At 52.2% G+C, this 26,382-nt stretch overlaps 1 protein-coding gene across 12 annotated transcripts in view; it reads right to left on the bottom strand.

The window, feature by feature from the left end:
* Nucleotides 1-26,382, bottom strand: part of DIS3L2 (DIS3 like 3'-5' exoribonuclease 2) — a 358,040-nt gene that overhangs the window by 8,982 nt on the left and 322,676 nt on the right. For 10 of the 12 annotated variants that reach the window (XM_036319257.1, XM_036319251.1, XM_036319247.1 and 7 more), the window contains 5 exons: nt 4,991-5,174; nt 4,213-4,299; nt 1,946-2,093; nt 1,444-1,574; nt 1,166-1,270 (listed from right to left, as the gene is read on the bottom strand). In XM_036319257.1, coding sequence (XP_036175150.1) covers nt 1,166-1,270; nt 1,444-1,574; nt 1,946-2,093; nt 4,213-4,299; nt 4,991-5,174 — 655 coding nt within the window. The remainder of the gene's footprint in view (nt 1-1,165; nt 1,271-1,443; nt 1,575-1,945; nt 2,094-4,212; nt 4,300-4,990; nt 5,175-26,382) is intronic. The other 2 variants (XM_036319258.1, XM_036319255.1) reach the window with 2 other exon arrangements.

Here is a 26,382-nt window from a genome sequence, read left to right as displayed (position 1 = left end):
CACCCACCCAGCAGCTGGCTGCTTGACTTTCTGGGGGTACCACCCTCATCCTCACTCTGGCCATCTTCGGCTGGGGCAGGACAAGGCCAGTACCTAGGCTCTGTGTGTTATTCGGGGAAAGTGGTGTGTTTGTCCAGGCACATCAGGACCTGGGCCCAAGGTGGACCAAGCACTGGAGGCTGGAGGGCTGCTGCCCCCTGCTGGCGCTGGGTGTTAGCACAGACTGAGGGCTGGGTTGTCTGCAGAGATGATCTAGATCTGAACTTCTGTCCTGCTCAACGTCAGGACTTAAGGACGAGAACGCTGATTGGTTCCAGCTGGCCTCTGTTCTGTCTCTTCTGTTTTACTCCATGTTAATATCATGTTTATTCTACACTATGTGCTGGGCTCTGCACACCCCAAAGTGTTCTGGATGTTAACCACAAGGTAGGCTGAAACAGCTCCGTCAGGTGGCCTTAGACAGGCACCAAGAGCCTGGAATAAATAGCCACCAGAGCAAAGGCTGGTCTCTTCCTTTTGTTTAGGGCATCCCTTTCAGAGTGGCAATGGATATTCGTTCTGGTCTTTTCTTCTCCCATGTTCCTATAAGAAATCTCGCAAAGGCTGTATACCTGCCATCCTGTACTGGTTATGGAGGGACCTGTTTTCTGGGACCTTGAAGAAGAAGCCTGACCCCTGGCCTGGATCCCCCATCCCAGACAGGCTCAGTTGGGTATTTGGCAAGGCCCATGAGTGGGCTTGGTGCTGGGTCTTGGAGGGGGACCAAGGTCAGGGGCTCCATACCCTCTACCTCCATGTGCCAGCATAGCCCACATCTGAGCGAGGGTGCAATGCAGAGTCACCACCACAGCTTGGATCCCCAGTGAGGACAGGGACAGCAGGGTCCTCGCCTGTGCTCCCATCCTCCATGCTTATGTGTCCACTAAGGGCTGTCCCTGGTCCATGACCCCCCAGATGCTAGGAAAATATGAAGGAGACCCCAGCGAAGGGAATGGGACAGGCAGGGGAAAACAAAGTGTGCTTAGTGGATGCGGCTCGGTGTCTGAGGGGGGAACTGCACAGCCCCCACACTCATTTCACAGTTGATGGGCGTCTGCACCCTGTAGTTGGCCTCTGCCTCCCCAGAAGGTCCCTAACTGTGGCCTGGATGCCCCCATATACTCACATTGCAGTAGATGCGCTTGTGCACCCCGTAGCGTAGTACCAGCACGTCGAAGGCCTGGTTCAGGACACCCAGCACCATGGCTTCCGACTCTAAGGGGCCACTCTCCTGCAGGGCAGGACAGGGCTCCAGCCAAGGCTTGGCCACGGGACGTGGCATCCCCCCAGGGCCCACCCTGGCTGCTGAAGGCCCCTGGGCTCCTCCAGGACCCTTGTGAGCAGCTGCCAGGAGGGGAGGTGGGGCAGACGGAAGGGGAGGGGGTGTCAGGAGGGTGGCCTCACCTTGACCAGGATGGCAAAAAAGAGGCTGGTGCTGAGCTCATGCACGCGCTTCGATGCCATGCGGCGGTCATTGCAGTGGTCGGCCTGCTTCTGCAGGACACTGGGCTCCACATCTGGCAGCTCCCTGTAGCCTGGAGAGAGGGTGGTTGGGGGCCTGCTATTGGGGAGGGGGGTGCGGTACTCTATGTGCACGGCATGGCTGGGTGATGGGGAGTGTGGTACCCTGGGACCAGGCAAGGTAGGGCCTGGGAGGCCCATGCAGAGTGAAGGCCTCCTGCTGCCCAGCTCCAGAGACTGAGAATGATGGGCGGCCTTTGTTTGGGTTTCTAATGAGCCCTAATGTGGCTTCCCCTATAGGGACTCACAGAGGGAGAGTTTCAGGTCCAGAGTCCCTGCTGCTGGAGCTTCCATAGTCATAGCAGTGTGGCCTCTGGGCACTCACTTTAGGGGGTGGGCAGCTGCTAGTTGGGCACAGGCCTGCATTCCGAACTGCGCCTCTTACCGAGTGTAGCGGCCAGGAGACGGTGCACCATGACGTCTGCAAAGCGGCGGATAGGCGAGGTAAAGTGTGTGTAGAGTGGCACGTTGAGGGCGTAGTGCCGGAACTGCTCTTGGTCCCGCAGCATCCCCGAGCAGAAGTACAGCGCCATCTGGGGGAGTGGGGAGGTGGGAGGGGGCCGTCTGAGAGCCTGGCCAAGCTGGGCAGGGCTGGGTCAGGGGCTCCATACCCTTTGCCCCCAACGCTCCACCGTGTACCAGCCAAGGGCGGCAACAGTTCGCCAGCCTCAGCCCTTCTCGTCCCTGATAATCTGGCCTGGGGCCAAGACCCAGGTCTGAGTTCAAAAGGCCCTTGGGCAGGGCAGGGATTATGACAGGGGTACAGGAACGTACAGGCATTGCTCTGGGGCCCTGCAAATAGTCTCAGGCTGGAACAGTCCTGCGGTCCTGGGAGCCCTGGCCACAGGCCTGAAGCTGCTGGCCCCGCGTCCCTGAGCTCTCAGGGCTGGGAAACAAGGACGTGCTGCTGCCTGGGAACCAATGAGCGGGTTCCTCATTGGAGCCAAAGTCACACCCCGTGTGTTCACTTGCTCGCTCACGGGCTGCTTGCCATGCTCTCTCACCCTCACACCCTTCCGTGCGCTTACTCAGCCAAATGGTCAGCCAGCCCCAGTTCCTGTGTACAAGGAAGGCCCTGGAACCCAGGGAGCAGCTGGTGGTGACCTGCTCAGCTCCCCAATTCGGCTTCTTTTCCAGCTCCTGCTGCCTCCTGGGTTATGTCTGGGGCAAGTCACAGGGGGAGGTGGGAGCTGCCTCCACTCTGAGCCAGTTTGTTCTCCGAGGTGGCCCAGTTCCCCAGATGAGCTGGGGTGAAGAGGACAGAAGGCCGTGGCTCCCTTCCTGGCTGGCAAAGGTGTCTCTTGGCAGGGTGGGATGGGTGGGGACCGTAGCTTTCCCACAGTGACCAGCCCTCCCTGGAACAGCCCTCGTGTCCTGTTTCAGCAGTTCGCTCAGGACTTTCATGCTCACTGTTGCTCCCCTGCCTGGTCCCCCGTCCCGCCACAGTTTTTAGGTTGGGAGAAAGGGACTCTAGACTGCCTGGTCACTCCCTGCCATCAGATCCCAAGGCAGAGGCAGGCCTCTGAGGAAAGGCCAGGGGAAGTCCAGCCTTTTTCAGACTCTGGGTGACTCAGGAAAGAGCTCCTTCCCATGGAGCTCCAGGGCTGGTTTGACTTTGGATGTGGATGCCGTCTAGGGTCAGGGAAAGGGGGCCTCACTGGCCCTGCATGGCACAGCCAGGGGGCGGGGGAGTTCTTGTGACCTGTGGGCAATTAGAGGGCAGAGTAGTGTTGAGTCCAGTGGCCATAGGTACACTGCCCTCCCCGCCTACCCGCCCCATGTGGGCTTTAAGGTGCTTGGTGTGGGGCAGGGTAAGGACAGCTAGACCTAAACAGGCCCTGACAGCTCCGTCCCTGGCAGCCCTATAAGATGCCAGAAAGTAAATCACCTGTGGCCAGATGGGGCAATCTGGTTCTTGTGAAAAGAACGAATAGTGCTGAGCAACTGAGCCCCTGAAAAATGGTTTGTCACTGCCCCCAAGAAGAGCTGCAGCCCAGAGCTAGCCCCATCAGCATCCACAGCTCCTGATGGCCTGACAGTCCAGTGGGCTGGCTCCTTCCCAAGATGCTCGGGCTTCCAGGGTTTGAAGCTCAGCCTCAGAGGACTGAGAGGCTGCCAGCCTATCATCCTGTCTGCAGACACAGGCCCCCGGTCTGACCCCTCTTCTCCGGGCTGGTGAGAGGAGACTTATCTCCCTGGAGTCCACAAGTTGCAGTGGGGGCTGACCACTCCTCTGTTCAGGCTGCTCTGGGAAACACTTTCTTCCCTCCAGGGTCCCCATCTGGCCACGAGGGCTGACCACCCCCATTCCTTTCCCCAACCTGGTCTGGTCTCTAGGGATTGGCACTGAAGGCTTGGTGCAGGCCCTGTGGTGACTCCCTGTCCTGTGCCAGGGAACAGAGCCCCAGAGGCCACACAAAGGGTCAGCAGGGCTCAAACTGGGCCCTCGAGCAGGTCCAGTCAATCTGTCCTTGAGCAGGTGAAGCATGTAAGACCAAGCTGGAGGCAGCAGATCAGGCTCAGCTCTGGGCTCACCTGTCCCAGGTGTTGCCTAGGGACCTCTTCGCCACCCTTCTACCCAGTCCTCTGCATGTGCAGAAGTCATGGATGCTCCTGGGAGAAGGGGAGGATGGGGGACAGGCCGCTCCTTACCTGCATGGGCCGGGAGCACATGCTGGTGAGCACCTCCTTCCGGGCCAGTGAGTACTTGTCATCTCCAAATATTTCGGTCAGACTTTTCTATAAGCAAACCCATGTGATATGCAGTCAGGCTTGGGAGAGGGTCTGAGACCCCTGTCACCCGCAGAGCATCTGAGAGCTGGCTCCAGGGAGGGAGGGTTAGCTGAGGGGCCCAACCCTGCTCAGATGGCCATGGGTGGGGCACAGGGGCCAGCAGCCCCCAGCCTGTGACCCACACTGGGCCTGCCTCACGGGCAACAGCTCGGAGATCAGTCCTTTCACTGGGAGTTGGCTGGCCTGGACAGACTGTTTCCAGCTGTCTGACCCAAGGCACCTCTGCACCCACCCTAGCCTTGGGCACAGGTGGAAATAGTCTCCCTCCAGTGGGATCAGAGCTGGGCACTGGAGTTCTGAGCTCCATGAGACTTAGCTCGAGGCAGGGAACACCTGACACCACTTACCATAAAAGGCATGCTATGGCTTCCAATGACCCAGCCCCCACTGAAGGCCTCTGGGCCAAGCCAAGCCCATGCCTGGCTACAGGACCCCTGCCATGGCTGAACCTCAAGTGACTTCCCTTGCCCGGTCCTGGTGGGAAGCACAGCCCAGGGCCAGGGCCTTGCAGGGGAAGTCCTGGCTGAAGAGGAACAGACCCTGGTGGGATGCAGAGGCTGCTGCACCACCAACACCCTCTTCCCCACAAACAGGGCCTCTACCTGCCTCCCCCCACTTCCCAGGCCCCAGCACTCACATTGAGGGCCCCAGAGGAGGTGAAGTCCATGGGCAGCCCCATCTGGTCACAGAATTCCACCAGGTCATTGAGCATCTTGGTTTGGGGTGGGGGGTGCCGGCGCAGCAGCGCCCTCTCCGGGAAGGCGCGATAGATTTTGTGGGCCACTGCCATGTTGGCCAAGAGCATGAACTCCTCCACGAGCCTGCAGAGGGAGGAACCGGTCAGGGGCCATTCCCATTCTTTCTGTCCCAGGCTCTCTGCTAGCTGGCCCTCCTGCACCCTCAGTCTCAGCCTAGAGATGCCCTCCCCAATCCAATCTACTTGTTCCTCGAGTTGCTTTCTCTCTCAACCCTGTTCACACCCTTCACTGCACTAATCAATCCACAAGACCCTTTTTGCAGTGTCAGCTTGGGCACTGTCTGCCCTACTAGATGGGGCTCCTGGAGTGCAGGCATGGGGTCTGTCCCATTCTCTGCTTTGCCCCGGGGCTTGGCACCCCGTCTAACCCACAGAAAGTGCTCAGAGAAGATCTCTGTAAGAAAACAATGAGCCCCAAGAACCCAGAGGGCTCCCTCTCTCCCTGGGGAGATGAGGGTTTCTGAGGATGAACGGGAGCGTCCTCAAGACAGCAAGAGTGACCTCACACATCCTGGGACAAGGCAAAGGTGCTATTGGGGTGTTCAAACCCCGGACAGTCAACCTCTTAGGAGTTAACACTCTAGTTCTGCTTTACTTTAGTGTAATTAGGATCAACAATAAGTACGAATAGATATGGCTCACCAATGGCCCAAGTGGAGGAAGGGGACCGATGGAGGAGGAGGAAGTGTGCCAGAATTGAAGAGTCAGGCAAAGTGGGAAGCTGGATCACAGAGGCCTGAGGTCAGCACCCCCATCCCTAATCTGAAGCAGCCTACATGGTGCTCCCCCACCTGGGGCTCCCACAGATCATAGGATGGTGCACAAGAGCTGAGGTCTCTGAGAAGGGGGCTCAGGCATGTCCTGGTGCCATGGTGGCCAGGGTGCCCTGAGTGGGGAAAGTCTTGCTTAGAATAGGAAAGACTCTCCCCTGCCTTTAATCTGAACTCCAGGTTGCATGTCAAACCTGTGCTTCTCCCACCAAGGCAGAGAGCTCAGGGAGGAAGCTCCAGCAAGCCAGGTAGTAGCTGGCAGCCCAGCATGAACTTCCCCTTTCTGGGTAGTGCTGCAGAGTTAGTTAGCCCTGTCACCTGACCAAGCTCTTGGAAAGAAAGTAGCCAGGTGTGCCATCCTTCCTGGGAGCATACCCGTGCCTTTCTTCCCTCTCAGGCGTGCATCTCCTAAATCCTAAGGATCCCCGCAAGACTTGGAACTAAGGGAGCAATGAGCAGCGGCACAGCTCATTCCAGGCTAATTCCCTGAACCTGTCTCCAAGGCCCCCATTTCTCTGACTTTCCAGTGAGCTGACAGCAGCCCCACCTTGGCTCATCTCTTTCCTATAACATTTCTAGAGAGCCAGAGCAGCCCACCTAAGCTTTCTTCTGTTGCTTCTTTTATCCTAAGCTCTTCCTGTTTCACTGTCCCCAGCTTTAACAAAAGTATTCTCACAATAAAAATTAAAAAAAGATCCCTGGCTGGGGTTGCTCAGTGGTTAGAGTGCCAGCCAGTGGAACCCCGAAGGTCTGCAGGTTCAATTCTCGGTCAAGGGCACATACCTCATACTTCGGTTGCAAGTTCGAGCCCTGGCCCTGGTTGGGGCGCACGAGAGTCAACCAGTCAGTGTGTCTCTTTCACATCAATGTGTTTTTTTTTCTCTCTCTCCCCTCCTTCCCTTCCATTCTCTCTAAAAATCAATGGGAAAAGTATCCTTTGGTAAGGAAAGGAAGTAAGGAGGGAAGGAAGGAGGCAGGGAAGGAGGGAGGGAGGGAGGGAGGGAAAGAAGGAAGGAAGGAAGGAAAGGTGGGAAGGAAGGAAGGAAGGAAGGAAGGAAGGAAGGAAGGAAGGAAGGAAGGAAGAGGAAGGAAGGAAGGAGGAGGGAGGGAGGAGGAAGGAAGGAAGGAGGGAGAGAGGGAAGGAGGGAAGGAGGGAGGAAAGGAAGGAAAGAGGGAAGAAAGGAAGGAGGGAGGGAAGGAAGAAAGGAAGGAGGGAAGGAGGGAAGGAGGGAAGGAAGGAAGGAAGGAAGGAAGGAAGGAAGGAAGGGAGGAAGGAGGGAAGGAAAGTAGCCAATGACAGGAGCAGGTCAGGCAGAGGGGGAGCCTGAGTGTGTGAAGCCCCTCCTCCCCCGAGACTGAGTCTGCCTCAGCAGAAGTTTGGCTCTAGTCTACCAAGCTGTCCCAGCAGCACATCTCTCTCCCAGAAGCCCTCTCTATAAGTCCTACACTCATAGCCCCTCCACTACAGGCACTGCTTTGGGCCAGTGCACCGTGGGGGCAGGGTTACAACTTGGGTATAGGACACAGGCTTGGACCTCTGCTGGCCCATGTACCATACAGGAAGCCAGTGCGGGGAACGAGGAGTTTCTTCATTACCACTGAGATGCCCCAACAGCCTTTAAAGTGGCCATCCTGATCCTTCCCTCCCCACATCTGTCCTTGAGCACATTACTCCTTGTGGAAAAATCCTTGAGTTCAAGCACCTGAACTCAACCACCAAAAATCTCAGGTGAAATTTTGACCTGGTTCCACATGCTCTTTTCTTTTCTTTTTTTTGAGAAAGAGACATCAATTTGTTGTTTCACTTTTTATTCGTTCATTGGTTGATTCTTGTATGTGTCCTGACTGGGGATTGACCCACAACCTTGGCATATTGGGACGATGCTCTAACCAAATGAGCTACCCTGCCAGGGCTCACATGCTCTTGCTGTAGGACCCTGAACAAGTCACGGGCCTTTTCTGATCCTCCTTTTTCTCAAATGTAGAAAAGGAATAATAATAAACAGCACCTCTTCACGCCGGAATAATACATATTTTAGGGCCAATCCTGTGCCTCAAGACATGAGGGGTGCTTTCCTCTCTCCCTGCCTTCCATGCCAAGTGGCAAGCGTGGGTGTCTCCGAGTGCCCTGTGATTTTCATCCCTGCCATCTATCCCCCTTCCTCACCCTTGCCATGCCTTCCCTACAGGCCCAGTCTGCTCTACGGTCACCTGTGTAATAGTCTAGCATCACCTAACTCTTCATATTTAGTTTTCTTATTGGATTTTGTCAACCCAAGAGGAGTCTCAATTCCTGCTCAATAAATGTCTGATTTATTGTCTCCTCTTGATCAGACACTGCAGGCCATCACCTCCTAAATTCTTCAGATACATATATTCATTCATTCGTTTGTTCACTCAACAAACATTGCTGTGTGCTAGGCAGGTCTAGGCTTGCCTTCCCATGCAGTCAGAGAATAGTTGTGGGTTAGGAACCCTTCTCCAGCCTAGCAGCAGGCTAGGGTGAAGACACTGGGCTGCATTTTGCCAGCATGGCCAGCAGGGGGCAGCATGTCCCCACAGCAGGGCTATAGGGCAAAGTAGCAGGGCTGAGCTGAGGCGCCTTCAGCCTGTCCCCTCACTTGGCTCTCCCCTCCAGGGTCAAAATGTTGGGCAGCCTCCCCAGGCAGAGCCAAGCTCCTGTTCCCAGTTCCTGCCTTACTTCTCTTCTTCTTTTTTTAAAAAATATATTTTTATTGATTTCAGAGAGGAAGGGAGAGGGAGAGAGATAGAAACATCAAAGATGAGAGAGAATCATTGATTGGCTGCCTCCTGCACGCCCCCTACTGGAGATTGAGCCGGGCATGTGCCCTTGACAAGAATCTAACCCGGGGCATCAGTCTGCAGGATGATGCTCTATCCACTGAGCCAAACCAGCTAGGGCCCTGCCTTACTTCTCAAGGTTGTAGGTAAGGAGAATAGGAGGGAAAGGAAGGGGAAGGGAGGGCCAATGTCCAAAGCCCCAGACAGTGACAACAGACCCCAGTCAAGCTGCTTCTCCAGTGACCCCACTCCTTGTCCTCCCTGGACCCCCAGTACAGTGCTGAGTCACCTGAGGCTGGTGAGAGAAAAACAAGTGTGCTCTTATTGACCTTGAGAGCAAAGTTAGGTGAAGCTTTGGATGCAGAGGCCGACCTTGGGCAGGGCCGTGGTGCCTTTGGGGGGCTCCAATTCTCTTTGAGTGTCTCAGCCCCTCCCTTGCAACAGAGAGGCAGGAGTTAGGAGGGCAGCCTGTGGAATTCTCTCCAAATTAGTTCACTGATATCAAGCATTCATCCCAGAAAAATGTCAATGTCACCAAACTGGGAGGCTGTGCAGTAATAAGCCCAGTTCTCTTAGTGCCACCATGGCTCATTACTGTTTTAGCACAGCTGCACGGATCGTTTTCCCACAACCTGTCCTTAAAATTCTTCTTATAGCAGCAGGTGGGAGAGGGAGGATAAGGAGAACCTGCCAATGAGTGAGCATGAGAAAGCAGGAGTGGGGCCTGGAGAGCCCTGGTGATCAAGCCCTGGGATGGCTGGAGGGGTGCAGCACAGACGGAACTGGGTCCCCAAGGAGTGCAGGAACAGAAAAGCCAAGGAAAAGCCAAGCGGCCAGCAAACAGATTCCAGAGTTCAGGATTCACTGTCAAAACTTGGCAGGCACCACAGGAGGGAGAACTGGGCTAGCCAGGGCGAGTGTCATAGGTCCCCCACGGGTCAGTTCCCCAGAAGGACCGGCAGGGGGCCCCCAACATCTCCCTCCCACAGGACCTGGGACGTGGCAGGAGCATCTTAGAACCCAGGAAATTCTGAGCAGGAAAGAGCGTCCCTTTATAAGTTGCCCAAGGTCCAGGGTCTCTGGGCTCCCATTCAGCGTTTTTCCTTCACCAAAGCCAGCTCTGGGGCTGAGGGCTGCACTCAGCCAGGGAAAGCGAACAGCAGGGTGATCACAAGAGGAGCTCTGACAGCTGACCCCATCAGCAACACTCCTTCTCTTTCCTCTTTTGGGGATGGCAGTGCTGTATGCACAGGCCCACAGCCAGGCCTTAGATGATGTCCGGAGCTGTTCTGGATGGTTAGGACACACCTCTGAGAGCAAACTGCACACACTGGGGTCTGGGAACCCAAGTGGAGATGGAGCCTTGCACGCTGCTCTGATCATAACCCCTCCCCCTCCCATCCCACCTCCCAGCATGGCACAGGCATGAGATCACTCAGTCCTGCTGGGGGGCGGTGGGGGGGGGGGGAGGGTGGGAGGGGGGTGAAGGGTAAGCTGGAACTCAGCAACTGCCTGACAACTGCTCTAAATAGGGGCTCAGGAATGGCTGCCAGCCAGGATCACCTTCCAGAACAGCAAGCCAAGCTCTCGGAGATGAGGCCTTAGTCCCAGGCCTGGCATCTGCTGAGCATCTGGAGCCAGTACCACTGGGGGTCCACCACTCTGGAGGTCTGGGGTGGGCTCTGCTGTGATAGACAACTGCATGGCCAACTGAGGGACCAGGCAAGCACTTGCAGCATCCCACCTACCTGTGCTCTGGGCCTCCAGGTGCTGGAGGGCGAGGCAGAGGACAGGTGAGAGGCTACTCATTCCAGGGAGGAGCTGAGCAAGCCCAGAGGTGTCAGAGTCCCTCACCTGCTATGGCAGATGGCAGGTTAGACTGCAAGCAACCTACACACAAGTACACACACTCCTCCCACAGCAAAGACGACTCTGGTCTAGAATGGTGTTTCCCAAAAGGTGTTACTGTCACTTAAAGAATAAAGTATAGCCTGGCCAGGTAGTTCAGTTGCTTGGGCATTGTCCCATGCACCAAAAAGTTGCCGGTTCGATTACCAGTCAGGGCACATGCCTGGTCAGGGCATGTACGGGAGGCAACCGATCAATGTTTCTCTCTCACATTGACCTCTCTCTGTCTCTGTCTCTCCCTTCCTCTCTCTCTAAAACCAATAAGAACACACCCTCAGGTGAGGATTAAAGAATAAACACATATGAAGTGCTGGAGGTTATTCTGTTTGACATAATTATAGGACATCCCTTCGCCTTTAGGATGCTAATGTGAATTGTGGCTTTTATTGGATGCAGCATTTGCTGCTCAGTGATGACTGAGCGTGCTTGGTCGCATCTTAAAGGGCAATGTTTGGGAAAGGCCACACAACCTGGCAGGGATCAGGCAGCGGCTACTAGTAAATGAGAACTGGGCTAAAACACTACCCTTTCAGAAGAAGGTTGTCCATCCTTGACTGTCAAGGAACTGGACTGAGTGTCCCTCTGCTCATCTGGAAGGCAGTGGCTCTGCTTTGTGTTTGTGGCCACAGAAGACCCTCTGGTTGGGGGGTGTCCTATGGTGAGGCTCCTGCTCATGACCTCTCCTGGTGCTACTTTCTTCCTTGCTCAGGCCAAGCCACCTGGAGGGGTGGAGAGGCTACTGGTTATCAGCTCAGCAGCTTGCCTTCAATCCCAGCTCTGCTGCTCAATAGTTGTGATTTCAGATAAGTTTCTTAACCTCTCTGAATCTCAATTTATTTATCTGAAAAATGGGGATGCAATATACAAGTGCCTAGCCTTAATTATTACATTATTGTTATGCATACTGTGGATATAACTGACCCCAGTGGCCCCAACCCCAGGATTTGGCTGACCATGGCAAGATGCCTAGAGGCGTCTGCTGTGCTCTCACCACAATGTCACCCCAAATCCAGGCCTCCATCTCTTACCAACTGGCCTCTCTGTTATTTTTTTCTTTTTCTTTGTTTAAAAAAATATATTTTTATTGATTTCAGGGAGGAAGGGAGAGGGAGAGAGAGATACATAGAAACATCAATGATGAGAGAGACACATTGATTGAATGCCTCTTGCATGCACCCCAACGAGGGCCAGGGATGAAGCCTACAACTGAGATATGTGCCCTTGACCGGAATCAAACCTGGAACCCTTCAGTCCGAGGGCCGACACTCTATCCACTGAGCCAAACCTGCCAGGGCTGATCTCCCTACTTTCCTTTTTCACGTCCAAAGTGGTGTATTCTTTCTCCAGGGCAAATCTGGTTACTTTCCTCGCTTGCCTGCAGCCCTTCAGCAGCTACTACTACCCTCCAGACAGTTCCACCTCCTCCTAAAATGAACTTTACAAAGCTTTGTGTCATGTGCCCAGATCACTTCTTCCCCCTCCCCTCCTCCTCCCCTCCCCACACACACTTCAACCATACTGAATTCTGGGCTGTTTCTTTCTTCTGTCCCTTTGCACTGCTGTTCCCTTAGCCTAGAATCCTAGACTCCTCTTCTCCCATCTCTTTGTCTTAGATGTCCCTTCCTGTGGAGAGGCAGCATGAGGTGTCCACTCTATGCGCTCCCTGGGCACCCATTTCTATCCCATCTCGGCACTTAGCCCACATCACTGACCACGGGCTGTATCTCCCCCAATCCCTTCACTCCCACTCCAATGCTGCCTCCCCTGGTCCCAGTACAAGGCCTGGCATAGTGTAGCCACTCAATAAACCTGCGGAGAATGAAGGATTCACAGGACGGGGCATGTTCAGGAGTTGAGGGTTAGGTCCCTGCCGCCATGCCCCTTTCTGTTCGGGCATACAATCCTCATATGTTTACTTTTGACTCCTTACACTGCTGCCAGAGGTTGTCATTAATTTAAAGCTCTGCCTAAGAGCTTGACTGAGATCATCCCTAAACCAGGCCAGAAAGCACAGCCTGTTCCTGTTCTTTCCCTGTCCCAGTCTACAGAGCACCATGTGCACTTATGACAAGCCAGAGTACTATACCTCCCAACTAGAGCCATTCATTTGTTCCTGTTCGTACTCTTATTCATCCTCAAATCTTTCTGAGCTGCTGCTGTGGGTTGGGTCAGCGAGAGAGGAACGAGACACCAGTAAGCACCACATGTGAGTGCAGCCCATGAAACCTTCCTGTGGCCCGGGGAGGCATTTTTAATTCCTCTCTGTGTGGATACAAAAAAGGAAGGAGATGGCCCCACATCCCCCTACTCCCTGAGAACAGCTGGGATTCATGAACAGGGCTGTGTGACCTTGAGGCCCTGCTGCCACCAGAGATCCTTGGCCTGCCCTCCTGAAAAGAAGATATGTCTAGAAATGCAAGATCAATTCCAAGAGATGGCAGGGAGGGAAATACTTTACACAAAGGGATGAAGGTGTAAAGATGTGAAGAAAAAAAAAAAGGCATGTTTGGTGAATAAGGCATCAAGGAGGAGGGCTGTGCAGTGGGGGGCTGGGACTTCATCTGAGAGGTCTGGGGAGCTGCAGGACGAGGGATGGACATGAAGGAGAAGAACCAGCAATGGTGGGACACGGGGACCAGAGGCCATATGCCATTAGGATGGAAGCGGAAGAGTCTGAGGGCTGGCAAGAAGCCAGAGGCAGCAAGAAAGGGCAGGTTGTGCCGGAGTCTAAGATACATACAAGGTGAGGCTTCAGAGTGGACACAACTGTCACCGTGTCACAGGGCACAGAAGGGTAAGACAGGAGGGGGCTTGGAGGGTGACGAGGTGGCCGAGAAGGAAAGTGGCATGAGAGCAAGGAGGGCATAAGGTGGAGCTGGGCAGTTTGCCCACAGTGCTGGCGCTGTGGTGAAGAGGGAGGTCTGGAGAGGCCACTGGATTTGGCAAGTAGGAGCTTGGGGTCTCAGTAGCGGTGGGGTAGGGAAGTTGATTCAGAAAACCAGAGACTGAAGAGTGAGGGAGGCCGTTAAGGGTGGACAACTCTCAATACATTTATTGGTGAAAGAAACTAGAGTTAAAGGGTTTTCTCTGTAATGTTTTCTGATTGCTGTTTTAAGTATTTAAAAGATCTGAATATGCTTTCAGAGGCAAAGGAGCTACTGTGAGAAAGACCTGAGGTTGAGCATGTGACCAGCCAGCGTTTGAGGAGGAAGAGGCTGTCCAAGGAAGGGCAGTCTCTCCGGGCAGACCCGGGTAGGGGGCACTGGTCCCTGTATGTGGCATTGGAGGCATGGTCCAGATCGAGGTCAACGCTGAGCTGACCATAGCCCAGCAGGCTGCTGTCCTCTCCCTTAGCACTCGGCCCATCTAGACAGCAGAGGAAGCTGGTGCATGCCGGTAGCAGGACTCTCCCCACCCCTTGCTTGGTGTTGGCAGGCAGGCTGAGCTCCCCAGCCTGCTGGTTAAGGGCTTTCGAACTTGGGCTCGCTGCTCCTCTGCACTTACCCTCTCCACACTGCCTGGCAAGAGAGGCAGGGCCTCTGAGGATGTTATGTTTCCAGATCCATTTTACCAGCTAAACCAGATGAGAAACTCGCCCCACCTCTTCCACACTCAGAACACTCAGAAAGTGGCTTTGGAAACAACCAGGAGCCAGGCAGCCAGGGCAGTGGCATGGCTGTTGCCCAAACCTGAAAATGCATCAATTTTTCAAAGACCAAAACCAAGTGAGAGGCTAGAAGAGCTTCTTCTGCCCTCAGCCACCAGGGCACTTGTCACAACTCCATGGGATTCTCATGCAAATGGAATCAGGCCACTCACAGAGATTGTTCAATTAACTTTTGGTGAAAATTGATAACTGGGACATCTGATAAGAATTGCTTCTAGCCTGTCTCCAATTCATTTCTTCTGAAGAGTAGATCTTCCCCACTTGGGCACATCCTCAAAGTGGGCCTGGGAGCCCCTAGGCTCTGCAGCAGACAGCCCTGAAGGTAGCTGTGCCTCTCACAAGAGCTTTGTACCTGAGCAATGCCCCTTCTCCATGATTGAGCAGCCCGCAGGGGCAGAGGCAGCGGCCACCCTCATGGGGGACCTGCTGCTCTCCTGCAGCCCTAAATTGAGTGTAGTGCGGAAGGGCCCTGGTGCCGGGGTCTGATGGGAGGCAGTGGCCAAGGAGCACTGGAGTGAGAGTGCTGGGCTGGGAAACTGAAGCTCTCTGCTGCAGTTCTCTCCTAGGCCAGGCCAGGGTGGAGCTGGTGGCCAGGGAGCTGGAAAGCGGAGGCCTGGAGAGAGGGAGCTGCAAGCAGAGTAGGCCAGGGTGGGTGGGGAGCCCACCAGAGGAAATTTAGCAGACTGACTGATGGGCGCCCACCCACAGCCGACTGGGCACCCCACTTCAAGCTACTGAGTGGAGGGTGCTGCAGCCCCAGGGCTGCCCACACGTCAGAGCTTGGGCCTCTCGCTGACCCCTCTCCTCCTGGGCTCGCTGCAACCTGCTGAGCGTTTTGGACATTCCCATGAAACCACAGGGAAATGAATGGGGCCTAGTTCACAGGCATGGAAAACCCCAGAGGAGAAGGCCTCTGGAGCCAGACATAACAGGCCCTGTGGGTGAGGCTGGAGCCAGGTTTCCTCTTCTGTGAGGCTGAACCCACTCCAGGCCTTCCTATAGGTTCGGCAGGCGGGGCCCAGCTACAGCAAGGCATGGTTCAGCTGCTTGTTTTTCTAGCTCAAAAGGAAGTCTCCAGAGGCTAGGCCTCCGGAGCACGGGCCCTTGGGCTCTGCCAAAGGGAGGCCCAGTGGCTGCGGTAGGCAGGGGGTGGGGGCTTGCTGGGGAGCTGGTTGACAGGCAGAAAGCCCTTTGTCAGCGTAAAGAGAAGCCTCGCTCCCTTCCCAAGGTTCAGCACTCTGCTCGGGAGGCACAGGGCAAGCCTGAACGCGGCTGTGCCGGACTTCCTCATGGCAGAAAACTCCCCCTAAGCAGAACCAGGTGGCAGTTTCGCAGCCTTGCAGAGCTGGGCAATTAGGGCTTGCTGGCTCTACCACGGTGTTGACACACATGCCTTTCTCCACTTCTAGCTGCTATCCAACTGGAATTGGAACCGCTGACCAGAGGAGGTGTGGCCAAGATGCACAGAGGCCCAGCCACCTTGGGGAACCACCGCAGGGCCCCCAACGGCTTTGCTGCTCTGCTTAGACTCGCAGGCCTGGGGTCTCTTTCATGCCCCAGCCCAACAATAGGGCTGGCTCTGTAGCCTAGGACAAGTTCCGTGGGGCCAGCGAAGTCACCACTGACATTGGGAGGGATCAATTTTGATTTTTATTTTAAAGTTAGGCTTTGGGCATGAAGCTCTTCAAAAGACAAGGGTGTGCTGGAATACACAGTTGTTTGTACACACACACACAGATAAGGGAAGATGAGACACATGTTCTGGGAACCCAAGCTGCTTTGGTTTTGCAAGTTGGAGCATGCTTTGCTCACCTTTCCAGATGCTCTTGGCCCCACTGCCGCTGGGTGCAGCTCCCATTGAGCAGGGCCACCATCCCAGGCACACGGCCATTAACAGCTACAGAAAAAGAGCAACTGCTGGTTGGTCTCAGGCATCTCATCGAATCCGCAGAGAAGCCTTGCACAGGGAGCAGTGTGAATGCCCTAATCTGCACAGAGAGACAATGGGTGTCTGAGAGGCCAAGTACGGTGAGCGCATAGGTCACACAACCAGAGTGTGACAGGGCTGTGATCTGGAGACTGGTCTTGTTTACTCCAAAGCCTATTCTCCACCACCAACCTGCAGGTGGGAAGGGCCTGCCAGAGTAGCTGAGGTCCAGGCCTACCTGGTGCAAGTGGAGGAAAGGGTAATGTGTCCAGGAGAAAAGGGTGTTCTGGACTGGACAAAACAGGAATCTGAGTTCTTTAGCTAAATAGAGATTCCTCAGCAATAAAGAGGAAATCTGTTTCCGCATCTCCCTGAGCCCAGTGACTGAGACCTACAGAGGCTGGGGGGCTACCTGAGTGGGCTGGCCAGGGCAGCAAGGCCCGTGGAGGCTCTCAGCACCAGGAACGTGGCTTCTTGCATCTAAGGCTGCAGCTCCCTTGGCTCCTACAGGCCTCTTTCTGACTGGCTCCTGGCCTCAGCCCAGCTCCCCCACCAAGTCACGAGGAAATGGGCACCTCCACACCTTGCCTTTGGGCCTCCTCTTGGCTTATGGGCACCCGACTCTCTGGGATTCCCCCTGGGGCTTCTACACTGCTTTCTCTGCCTGCCAGGCCCTAACCCACCTTCTCCACATTGTCATGTTGAGTTTTCAAGGCTCAACTCACTAGCTCAGCAGTTTTCTTTTCTGGGGAGCAGGACTCACTCATCTCTGCATCCCAGGGCCAAGGGCATGTGTAGGTGCTGATGAAATATTTACAGAACAAATAAACACTTCAGAGACATGATCTGCTTAATGATCCACAGAAAATTCTGAGGGGAAAACAAGGCCTTTTTGGGGAGTGGGAGTGGAGCATCCAGGAGAAGGCCCTACCCTAGAAGTGGTAGTTCAGTTCCTGCGGCTTCCCTTCAGCTTACCCCTGCTGGAAGGTGGGCACGTGAACTTCGCAGACAAAACTAAGACAGCTTCTGCCAGTCTAGTGGGACTCACTGAATCTGCTCCTGTGAGATTCCTATTTGCTGTAGGTGGTTATCACTTAGGCCCAACACGAGGTGATGGTATGCTGGGTGCATTTGTTGGCCACCTGATCAATGAATACTCTTGTCCAAGGGCAGCCCACCTCACTGTAAATATGAAACCCAGTTGATTATTAAAAAAATCTCGTTCTGGGCTATTTCCATTGAACTAACACTTGTCATTATCACCCACTGGGGTGCAGTGTGTTGAGTCTGGCACAGCTCTTCATTAGTTACATGACTTTTAAAATATTGACCCACAGTTTTATGAACTAGGTTCACAGTGATTTAAATGAGCTGAGTGGCCCTAGCCGGTTTGGCTCAGTGGATAGAGTGTCAGTCTGTGGACTGAAGGGTCCTGGGTTCGATTCCAGTGAAGGGCACATGCCCAGATTTCGGCCTTGATCCCCAGTAGGGGGTGTGCAGGAAGCAGCCAATCAATGATTCCCTCTCATCATTGATGTTTCTCTCTCTCTCTCTCCCTCTCCCTTCTCTCTGAAATCAATAAAAAAATATTTTTAAAAAATGAACTGAGTGGATGGTAAGTCAGATGTGAGGCCAGTGTGTCAATACCTGACTGGACCCCATGGTTCCACTTCCCTGACCAGTCGCTCCAAGTTCAGCTATTAGGGAAGCCTAGGATGCAGAGGGGGGACCCTGTTTACCCAGGACTTAGAGACACTCTAAGAAAGTTGGGCACCTGGAAAAATGGACTTCTTCACAGGCAGCTCAGGCCAGGCCTGGGCAGCCATTCATGACTGGGAGGACCAGTCGGTTCCATCCAGGTCTCCTTTAGGTGCACACTGCTCTCCTTGGCAAAGGCCACTGCACCCAGGGCTCTCTGGCCTCAGCCTGGCTGCCCCCACCAGGGTGGAGGCCCTGCCTGATGCCCTGCAGGGCCCTGTGTGGTTCCCTGGCTGCAGCTGTCCTCCCACAATCAGGCCTCTTGTCTCTCCCAACAACCACCGCAAGGGGAGAGTGACTACACTCCCTGGTTAATGGTGTCTATGCCAGTCCACTTACACCAGTCAATCTTTGTGAAACTCAAGCCCAGCTCCTTATATGCCACATTTGGTGTTGGTGGAATCACTGCCAAATGGTTATTTGCAATAATGGGAAGACCTGGCCACCAGTTTCGCCAGGACATCCTTACAGGCAGCGTGCAGCTCAGCAGTGTCCACAGCCAACCTCCAGAGGCTGGTGCTGCTCCTCTGCTCGCTCTACGCTGTCTGCCCAGGAATGGCCACGGCAGCTGTGCCAGCAGCAATGACACCCACCCTGCTGAGCATGGAGGCAAGCTGGGCCAGTGCCCCAGCACAGATTTCCAAGAAACAAGTGGCCGTGCATACAGGTGTGTGAACGCAAGTGACAACCCATGCTCTCTGTTGGGGAATGCTCATGGAGTTTTTGGGAGAGATGGCCAGGGGTGGGGTGGGGAGAACCATTCTCCTCCCGTGCATGATCCTTAGTGGGTCCCTCTCTCCAGCAAAGCCTGATAAGATAGAACGCAGAGCTTTATGAGCTAGTTCTCAACTTTGAGCTTGGCTCGCCAAGGCCTGGCCAGCCTCTTTACTCCTAGCTTCTGTCCCCTGCCCCCACGCTGCCGCCTGCCACTGAACACTTGCCTCCCTTGGATGGGCTGGGCCTCCCACACTGACTTCCCAGGCTCCCAGCTGCGTGGGCTTCCCCACATGGAGTGGGCATGTCACTGGGAGCCTGCTCCCGCACCCTCTGCATACCTTCGCCATGGCCCTTGTTAGCACTCATGGATGTTGTTTTACACATGTCTTCCCCAGTGGGCTGTCTGCCTCAGGGAGGAGGGCCCTTTTGGTTGCACACACTTGGGCAGTAGTGGCACTAGCAGGTGTCCAAAAAAATTTGCTGAACAAGCAAAGAAATGGTGTCTAGGTCTGGGCTGAAAACACTGGCAACTGGTCCTCCGACCATGAGGCCCATGGGCAGCCTCCTGAAGGCCCTTCCTCAGGCGCTGAGGAATGTCTTAGGAGTCACTTTCTAAGTTGGCAGGGGGAAATGACCCCTTTGGTATGTAATGCAATTCTGAATATGTTTCCTGAAGTTTCCTGTGTTTCCCTTGCTCCAGCCCAGCTTTATTGGGGCTCTGACCAGCACTGGCCTCAGGTCTCCAGGGAGGCCTGGCCTGGATGGGAAGGATGAGTAAGGCGGGCAGGGTTCTCCCTTGGGGACAAGCAGCTTCCCTTTATACCTGAGCTTAGCGCAGCAGCGGCCTCCTATGTTCTTGCTTACTAGGGAAAACTGGGGAGTCGTCTACTGGCTGCCTGGTAACCGAGGCAGGTTCACCTCCCCACCTCCATGACCCACCCCACAGGTTCTTCCATGAAGATGGAGTGAGATAAATGTGTAAAATTCTTAACCAGCACCTGGCATATTGTTACGTATTTCATACATATTCGTTATTATTATTTAAGGTGAGAAGAGTCTGCTGTTACTAATAGAAAAATGTTAGGAACATAGAACATGAGGGGTAAGAGCAGAGGCAGCCTGCGCCCAGAGCTGGTCAGTCAGCATTTGTTGGGCATCCACAGTGCCCCAGGCATCGTGCTGGGGCTGGGGCAGAGATACCGCCCTTGCCCTTGGGCACAAGAATTAGAAGATGGACATGCACTCACCCCATGGACCTCCCATCAGAATTTTCTTAGAGTCATAAGCGGGCTCTTTCCTGGAGCATTTATTTTCTGAGCTTCCACAAAGTGTTCTTAGCACTTTGGGCAATGGATCCCTCAGATGATCTGAGCAAAGTGGTTTTACGCTCACCCCTGACCCACAAAACCGTTTCCACAAAGCCAAAGGCAGGAGCCTGCCTCCCAGCACGCAGGCTAGTGCTGTGGGTCTAAAGTACACGAACAACATAAGAGTAACGTCTGATGACACTGACAGTTGGAAAAGCCTAAGAGAGTTAAGAATTTCTTCAGCTTCAAGAACAGAACACTGAAGAATCTGATAGTTTTTTAGAATATTTACAACACAAAAGATGGTAACCAGCTAATTGGTCTTTGATCTACGCTGAAGACTACTGAGAATAGATTTAGATTAAACTGGAGGGCTGGTAGAACTAAGGAACTTTCTAGCATGAAAAATACACTAAACAATTCAGTTAAAAGTTGATTTAAAAGGCATAGCCTCATCTTGTTTGTCTGGAACTCAATCACACATAATCTTGAATATTTGAAACATGGGGAGAAACAGGAAAACCAGCCACAAAGACTGTGAGCAGCCAACACAGGTGTGGGAGCCAGGCGTCGAGTGTGACTCACGGGGAAATCACTCAGAGCCTCTTTTCTTCATGAATAATTCTAACCCTCCACTTGGCTTCCTAACTAATCTCACACCCCCATGGAGCCACACACTCACATCAGGCTGGAGAGTGGGAAGGACTTCTTCTGAGGTGACTATAAAGGTGGCCACAAGACATATGCGGCAGGGCCTCAGTAAAGTCAAATGGAAACACCTGCACTGTGGGGCATTCAGTGTAGATGGAGGCAAAGGGCATGGTGCAGCACAGCAGACCACAAGGAAAACTCTCTAACATCACAATCTAAACACTGAGAATAACCCTAAATCTTAGAAGGGCCACATTATGTCCAGTTGACACTATCAAACAATAGGTGTATAAATTAAAACTTTTGGTGCTTAAAATAATCCCTTACCAGGCGACAACATGGTTCTATTGAACAATTTCCTCCCTAGGGTTCCAGAAGACTCAGACGTCCTGGTATTTATCTAATGACCATGCTAGCCTGCCCCTGTGTGAGACACAGAAGAGGAGATACCCAGAAGGGCACGTGAGGAAGCTGCAGAAGAGTGAGGCTGCCGGCATCCCGAGAGGGAGGTGCTGAAGGGTGAGTTGGCACCCCTGCCTCTGCAGGCCTCAGTCCTGAGTGCTCCCCACAGCCCTTAAGTTCCATGGTGGTGACAGTGGGGTCCTCAATAGCAGGAAATGAGCCATGTCCTCTAACATCCCCGGCCACTCTCACGTTTTCAGAGTAGCTGTGTAAGTCTGCCACTGCTTTCACCTGACTCAATGGCCATGAGTTGGGCACCTCCTGAGTCCCTCAGTGAGATCTTTGCTCACCTGGGTGCCGACACTGGGGAAGTGCACTAAGAAGAAAGAGTAATCATGTTCAATTCCTCTTCAATAAACGAAGCAACCTCTCAGTAATTTATATCAATTTATGGCCTTTGTCATCAAGCACAGCAATTCCTTTAGGCTCTGGAGGCTTCCTGCCCAACCACCAAGAAAAAGCCACAATGCCCCAGAGAGCTGGGGAGTGGCCATGAAGACAGATCTGAAACATTTCCATACAGAGAGCATAGCCAAGAGCTGAGAGAGCCAAGCATGTCTGGTTACCTGCCAGGCAGCTGCAGGAGGTCACAACCATGGGCACCTTCTTCAGGCTCAAAGCCAACACGCAGTCATGTGGCCCGTTTCCTAACTAACCTTTGTGAGAGTCTTCTCAGGCCTCTGTGGCCTGGGCCAGGGCTCTGGACTTCCAGGTACCCAAGAGAGGGTGTCTATGCAGATTTGCTGCTCTAAGTATCTGCACATGCCCTGGAGTCTGGCGCAGCACACCGGCACGGAGGGTCTTGAGGGACATGTCCACTTGCCAGGAACTGTGGGCCTATTCATCAACCGGGGAGTAGCCTGGATATCACCAGCCTCTTCTAGAACTCCTCCAAGTCTTGAAAAGGGGCAGGCCTCCTTGGGTTTCAAAACTGCCCAGCTTAGCCATCTGCTCAAAAAGCTGGCCTTAGGAGCTGAAGAGCAGGCTCTTCTCGCGGGCCCCCGTCCCCGCACCCACCCCCTCCACCTGGGATACAAATCTGTGGATGGACAAACACCCAGAGAGGCAGAGTAAGAGGCATGAGTCATGCCAAGAAACTCTGAAAAAAAGGTATAGATGTGGCAGGTAGAGGTATAGAGAAATCAAATATGCCAATTGTACCCATCCTCTCTCATGGGTCAAAGCATGTCAACATATGCTAAAAAGCAACTGGAAAAACAAATAAACAACTGAAGGGCTCTAAGTCACACTGGCTTGCTGCAGCCCCAGGAGGCTCCCCAGAATGGTGAGAACTGCAGTCAGCGCAAAAAAGATGAGTGAAGAGAAAGGCCAACTTGTACAAAAGAAATTTAACTCAAGGAGGAAAAAACGTTGTTTCTTTAATACAACCCAGTGTTAAATCAACCAAGAAAACATTTACTCTCTTTAATAAGGTCTTTGAGAATTTCTAAAGTGTTAGTTTCGAGAGATCCTGGTGTCCTAGAATTTTCTGCCTTGCAGGGAAATCTCTTGGGTCATCCTTGGGTAGTTATTGGAGCTGCAAAAGGAGGGCTGTGAGAATAACAAGGACATCCTCATCTTGCCAGCTCAGGGTTGGTTTGAGTCTCTACTCTCCCTGTACTCTTCCTTCTTCTCTCCAAATCTCAGCAGAGAAAGAGTCTTTGTAACTGCACAGGATTCATAATCCTCAAACTGGGACAGCTGAGGCTATAAAGAGCTTAAAAATACACAGTTCTATGCCATGACCCAAGCAGCCTGACGGAGAGGAAAGCTCTCAGTCGCCACCTTCATCCTCTGACATTAGGCAAGAGCACACATGGCAGCAGAGATGAGGGAAGTCCCGTACCTGGCCTGGTGGGTGGCTCAGCCAGGTGGCTGAGGAGAGCTGCAGGTGCAGCCCTTCAAGGTTCCAGGGAGGTAGGAAGGTTTCCTTTCCTGGGAGACTCAACAGAAGCTAACATTTGCTTCCATGGCAACAGAAATCAGAGAAAGTGGGATGGGACAGATGACAGCGATTGATTTAAAGAGATGTGGAGGAGGGAAAAGGAAAAGATATTAAATATACCTATGAAGCAGTTTAACAACTTTTCTCTTAGAGATCTAAGACAAAAGTGATACTTTGATGACCTTGGGATTAGACATTCAATATTCTTCCAGGGAACTGGGAATAGTAAGAACAGTCTGAGCTTTTGGTCCAACACATTTTTTTGAATTCCTGCTCACCTGTACCAGCCACAAGAACCTTCTGTAAAATGGAAAAGGCAAGATCTTCTCCACAAGGTTAAAATGAAGAGCCACGGTCTTGTGATAAACATCAGCTCCTTTTCTTTAAAATATAAAACTGATTCTATTAATCTAGCTCCTAGTACACAAACCATCACTGCCATGTCAAACTGAAAAATATTCCCAAATTGAAAGTTCATCTTGGGGACAAGTAAAATCAAGTATATACTAAAGAAAATTCCAGGGTAATTTTTCATAATCTAAAAGTAAGTGTGTGGAAAAAACCCTTCTCACTGAGATCAGAAACAAGACATGGATGCTTGCTGTCATCACTTCCATTAAATACTGCACAGTACAATATGGCAAGAAAAAGAAATAACATGGTGTGAGAATTGTAAAATAAAAGTAAAACTGTCACTACTTGCAGATGATATGCCTGGGTAGCCTATATAATAAAAGCCTAATATGCCAAGTGTCTGGTCATCCAGTCAGCTGTTCAACCAAAGTGTAATATGCTAATGATATATATGCTAAGGCTGCTCAACCACTTGCTATGATGTGCACTGACTACCAGGGGGCAAACTCTCCAACCGGTAGGCTAGCTTGCTGCTGGGGTCCAGCTGATCAGGACTGCGCAAGACGGGCTGGACATGCCCTGGAGCCCTCCTGCGATCCCTCCCCGGCCCCAATCATCCACTGGTGGGGTCCCTCAGCCTGGCCTGCGCCCTCTCGCAATCCAGAACCCCTCAGGGGATGTCGGAGAGCCAGTTTCGGCCCAATGGTGGAACGACTGGTCGCTATGATGTGCACTGACCACCAGGGGGCAGACACTCAATGCAGGAGCTGCCCCACAGTGGTCAGTGCGCTCCCACAGAGGGAGCACCGCTCAGCCAGAAGCCGGGCTCATGGCTGGCGAGCGCAGCAGCGGTGGCAGGAGCCTCTCCTGCCTCCATGGCAGTCGGACATCCCCCGAGAGGTCCTGGACTGTGAGAGGGTGCAGGCCAGGCTGAGGGACCCCCTCCCCCAAATTTCGTGCACCGGGCCTCTAGAATAGAAAATAAAAAAGAATCTATAAACAAATTATTTAAATTAAAAAAAATAAATTTAACAAGGTCACTGGATATAGGTCAATAAAAATAAACTATATTTTCATATATCAGCAATAAAGATAAAAGGAGATTTATAAATACAATTTAAAATAGTATCACAAATATCAAATACCTAGGAGTAATCTAAGGAAAGATGAGGAAGACCTCTACATAGAAAATTACAAAGCATTACTGAGAAAAATTAAAGAGGATCTAAGCAGGGGTCCTCAAATTTTTTAAACAGGGTGACAATTCACTGTCCCTCAGACCGTTGGAGGGCTGGACTATAGTTTAAAAAAAAAACTATGAACAAATTCCTATGCACACTGCACATATCTTATTTTGAAGTAATAAAACAAAACGGGAACAAATACAATATTTGTATTTGCATGTGGCCCGCGGGCTGTAGTTTGAGGACCCCTGATCTAAAGACTGAGATATACCATGGTTCCTGAAAGAAAAAGGTCAGACACAAAAGAGAATATTCTGAATGATTCCATTTACATAAAGCTCAAAGCCATGCAAAACTAATCTACATGTTTGGAATTAAGATGATGGATTCCTTTGGGATGAGAGAGAGGGCATAAAGGAAGTTGTTGGGAGAGTTGCTGGCACCCCTATAATTCTGATGTTGGTACGCTTGAAGCTGTCCCAGAGGCTCCTTACACTATCCTCGCATTTTTGGATTCTTTTTTCATTCCGCCCCTCCGGTTGGGTGTTTTTTGCTTCCTCGCATTTCAAATGAAATGTTCTATTTCTTGATTTGGGTAATAGTTAAGTGGGTGTGTTCATTCTAATACTCTTCTGAAGTAGATGCATAAGATTCTTGTACTTTCTTTTTTTTTTTTTTTAAATATATCTTATTGATTTTTTTACAGAGAGGAAGGGAGAGGAATAGAGAGTTAGAAACATCAATGAGAGAGAAACATCGATCAGCTGCCTCCTGCACACTCCCCACTGGGGATGTGCCTGTAACCAAGGTACACGCCCTTGACTGGAATCGAACCCGGGACCTTTCAGTCCATAGGCCGACGCTCTATCCACTGAGCCAAACCGGTGCTGGCTCTTGTACTTTCTTTTTTTTTTTTTTTTTTCCTTTTATTTTGTTTATTCTAGTATCACACACAATAAATAAATGCTTACGAATCCCCCCCCACCCAACTGGAGAACACAATATTGCTAGCAAGTCTCTTCCTCTCTGGGCCCCTCCCACCCTGTGCCCTGCCTCCCTCCACAGGGGGGAAACACTAGCTAGAGTTTTATGTTAATCACTCCCCATCCTATTTTTTTTTTAATTAAATCTTTATTGTTCAGATTATTACATTTGTTCCTCTTTTTCCCCCCCATAACTCCCCTCCTCCCAGTTCCCGCCCCACCCTCCACCCTCACTCCCCACCCACTGTCCTCATCCATAGGTGCACGATTTTTGTCCAGTCTCTTCCCGCATCTCCCACACCCCTTTCCCCCCAAGAATAGTCAGTCCATTCCCTTTCTATGTCCGTGATTCTATTATAATCACCAGTTCATTCTGTTCATCAGATTATTTATTCACTTGATTCTTAGATTCACTTGTTGACAGATGCATGTTTGTTGTTCATAATTTGTATCTTTACCTTTTTCTTCTTCTTCCTCTTCTTAAAGGATACCTTTCAGCATTTCATATAATCCTGGTTTGGTGGTGATGAACTCCTTCAGCTTTTCCTTATCTGTGAAGCTCTTTATCTGACCTTCAGTTCTGAATGATAGCTTTGCTGGATAAAGTAATCTTCGTTGTAGGTTCTTGGTATTCATCACTTTGAATATTTCTTGCCACTCCCTTCTGGCCTGCAAAGTTTCTGTTGAGAAATCAGCTGACAGTCGTATGGGTATTCCCTTGTAGGCAACTGAGTTTCTTTCTCTTGCTGCTTTTAAGATTCTCTCTTTGTCTTTTGCTCTTGGCATTTTAATTATGATGTGTCTTGGTGTGGTCCTCTTTGGATTCCTTTTGTTTGG

The sequence above is a fragment of the Myotis myotis genome, unplaced genomic scaffold, assembly GCF_014108235.1.
Source record: "Myotis myotis isolate mMyoMyo1 unplaced genomic scaffold, mMyoMyo1.p scaffold_m19_p_8, whole genome shotgun sequence".
NCBI classification, from domain to species: domain Eukaryota; kingdom Metazoa; phylum Chordata; class Mammalia; order Chiroptera; family Vespertilionidae; genus Myotis; species Myotis myotis.
The sequence above is the reverse complement of the archived record's forward strand: the minus strand, read 5'-3'. Positions and strand labels throughout refer to the sequence as shown.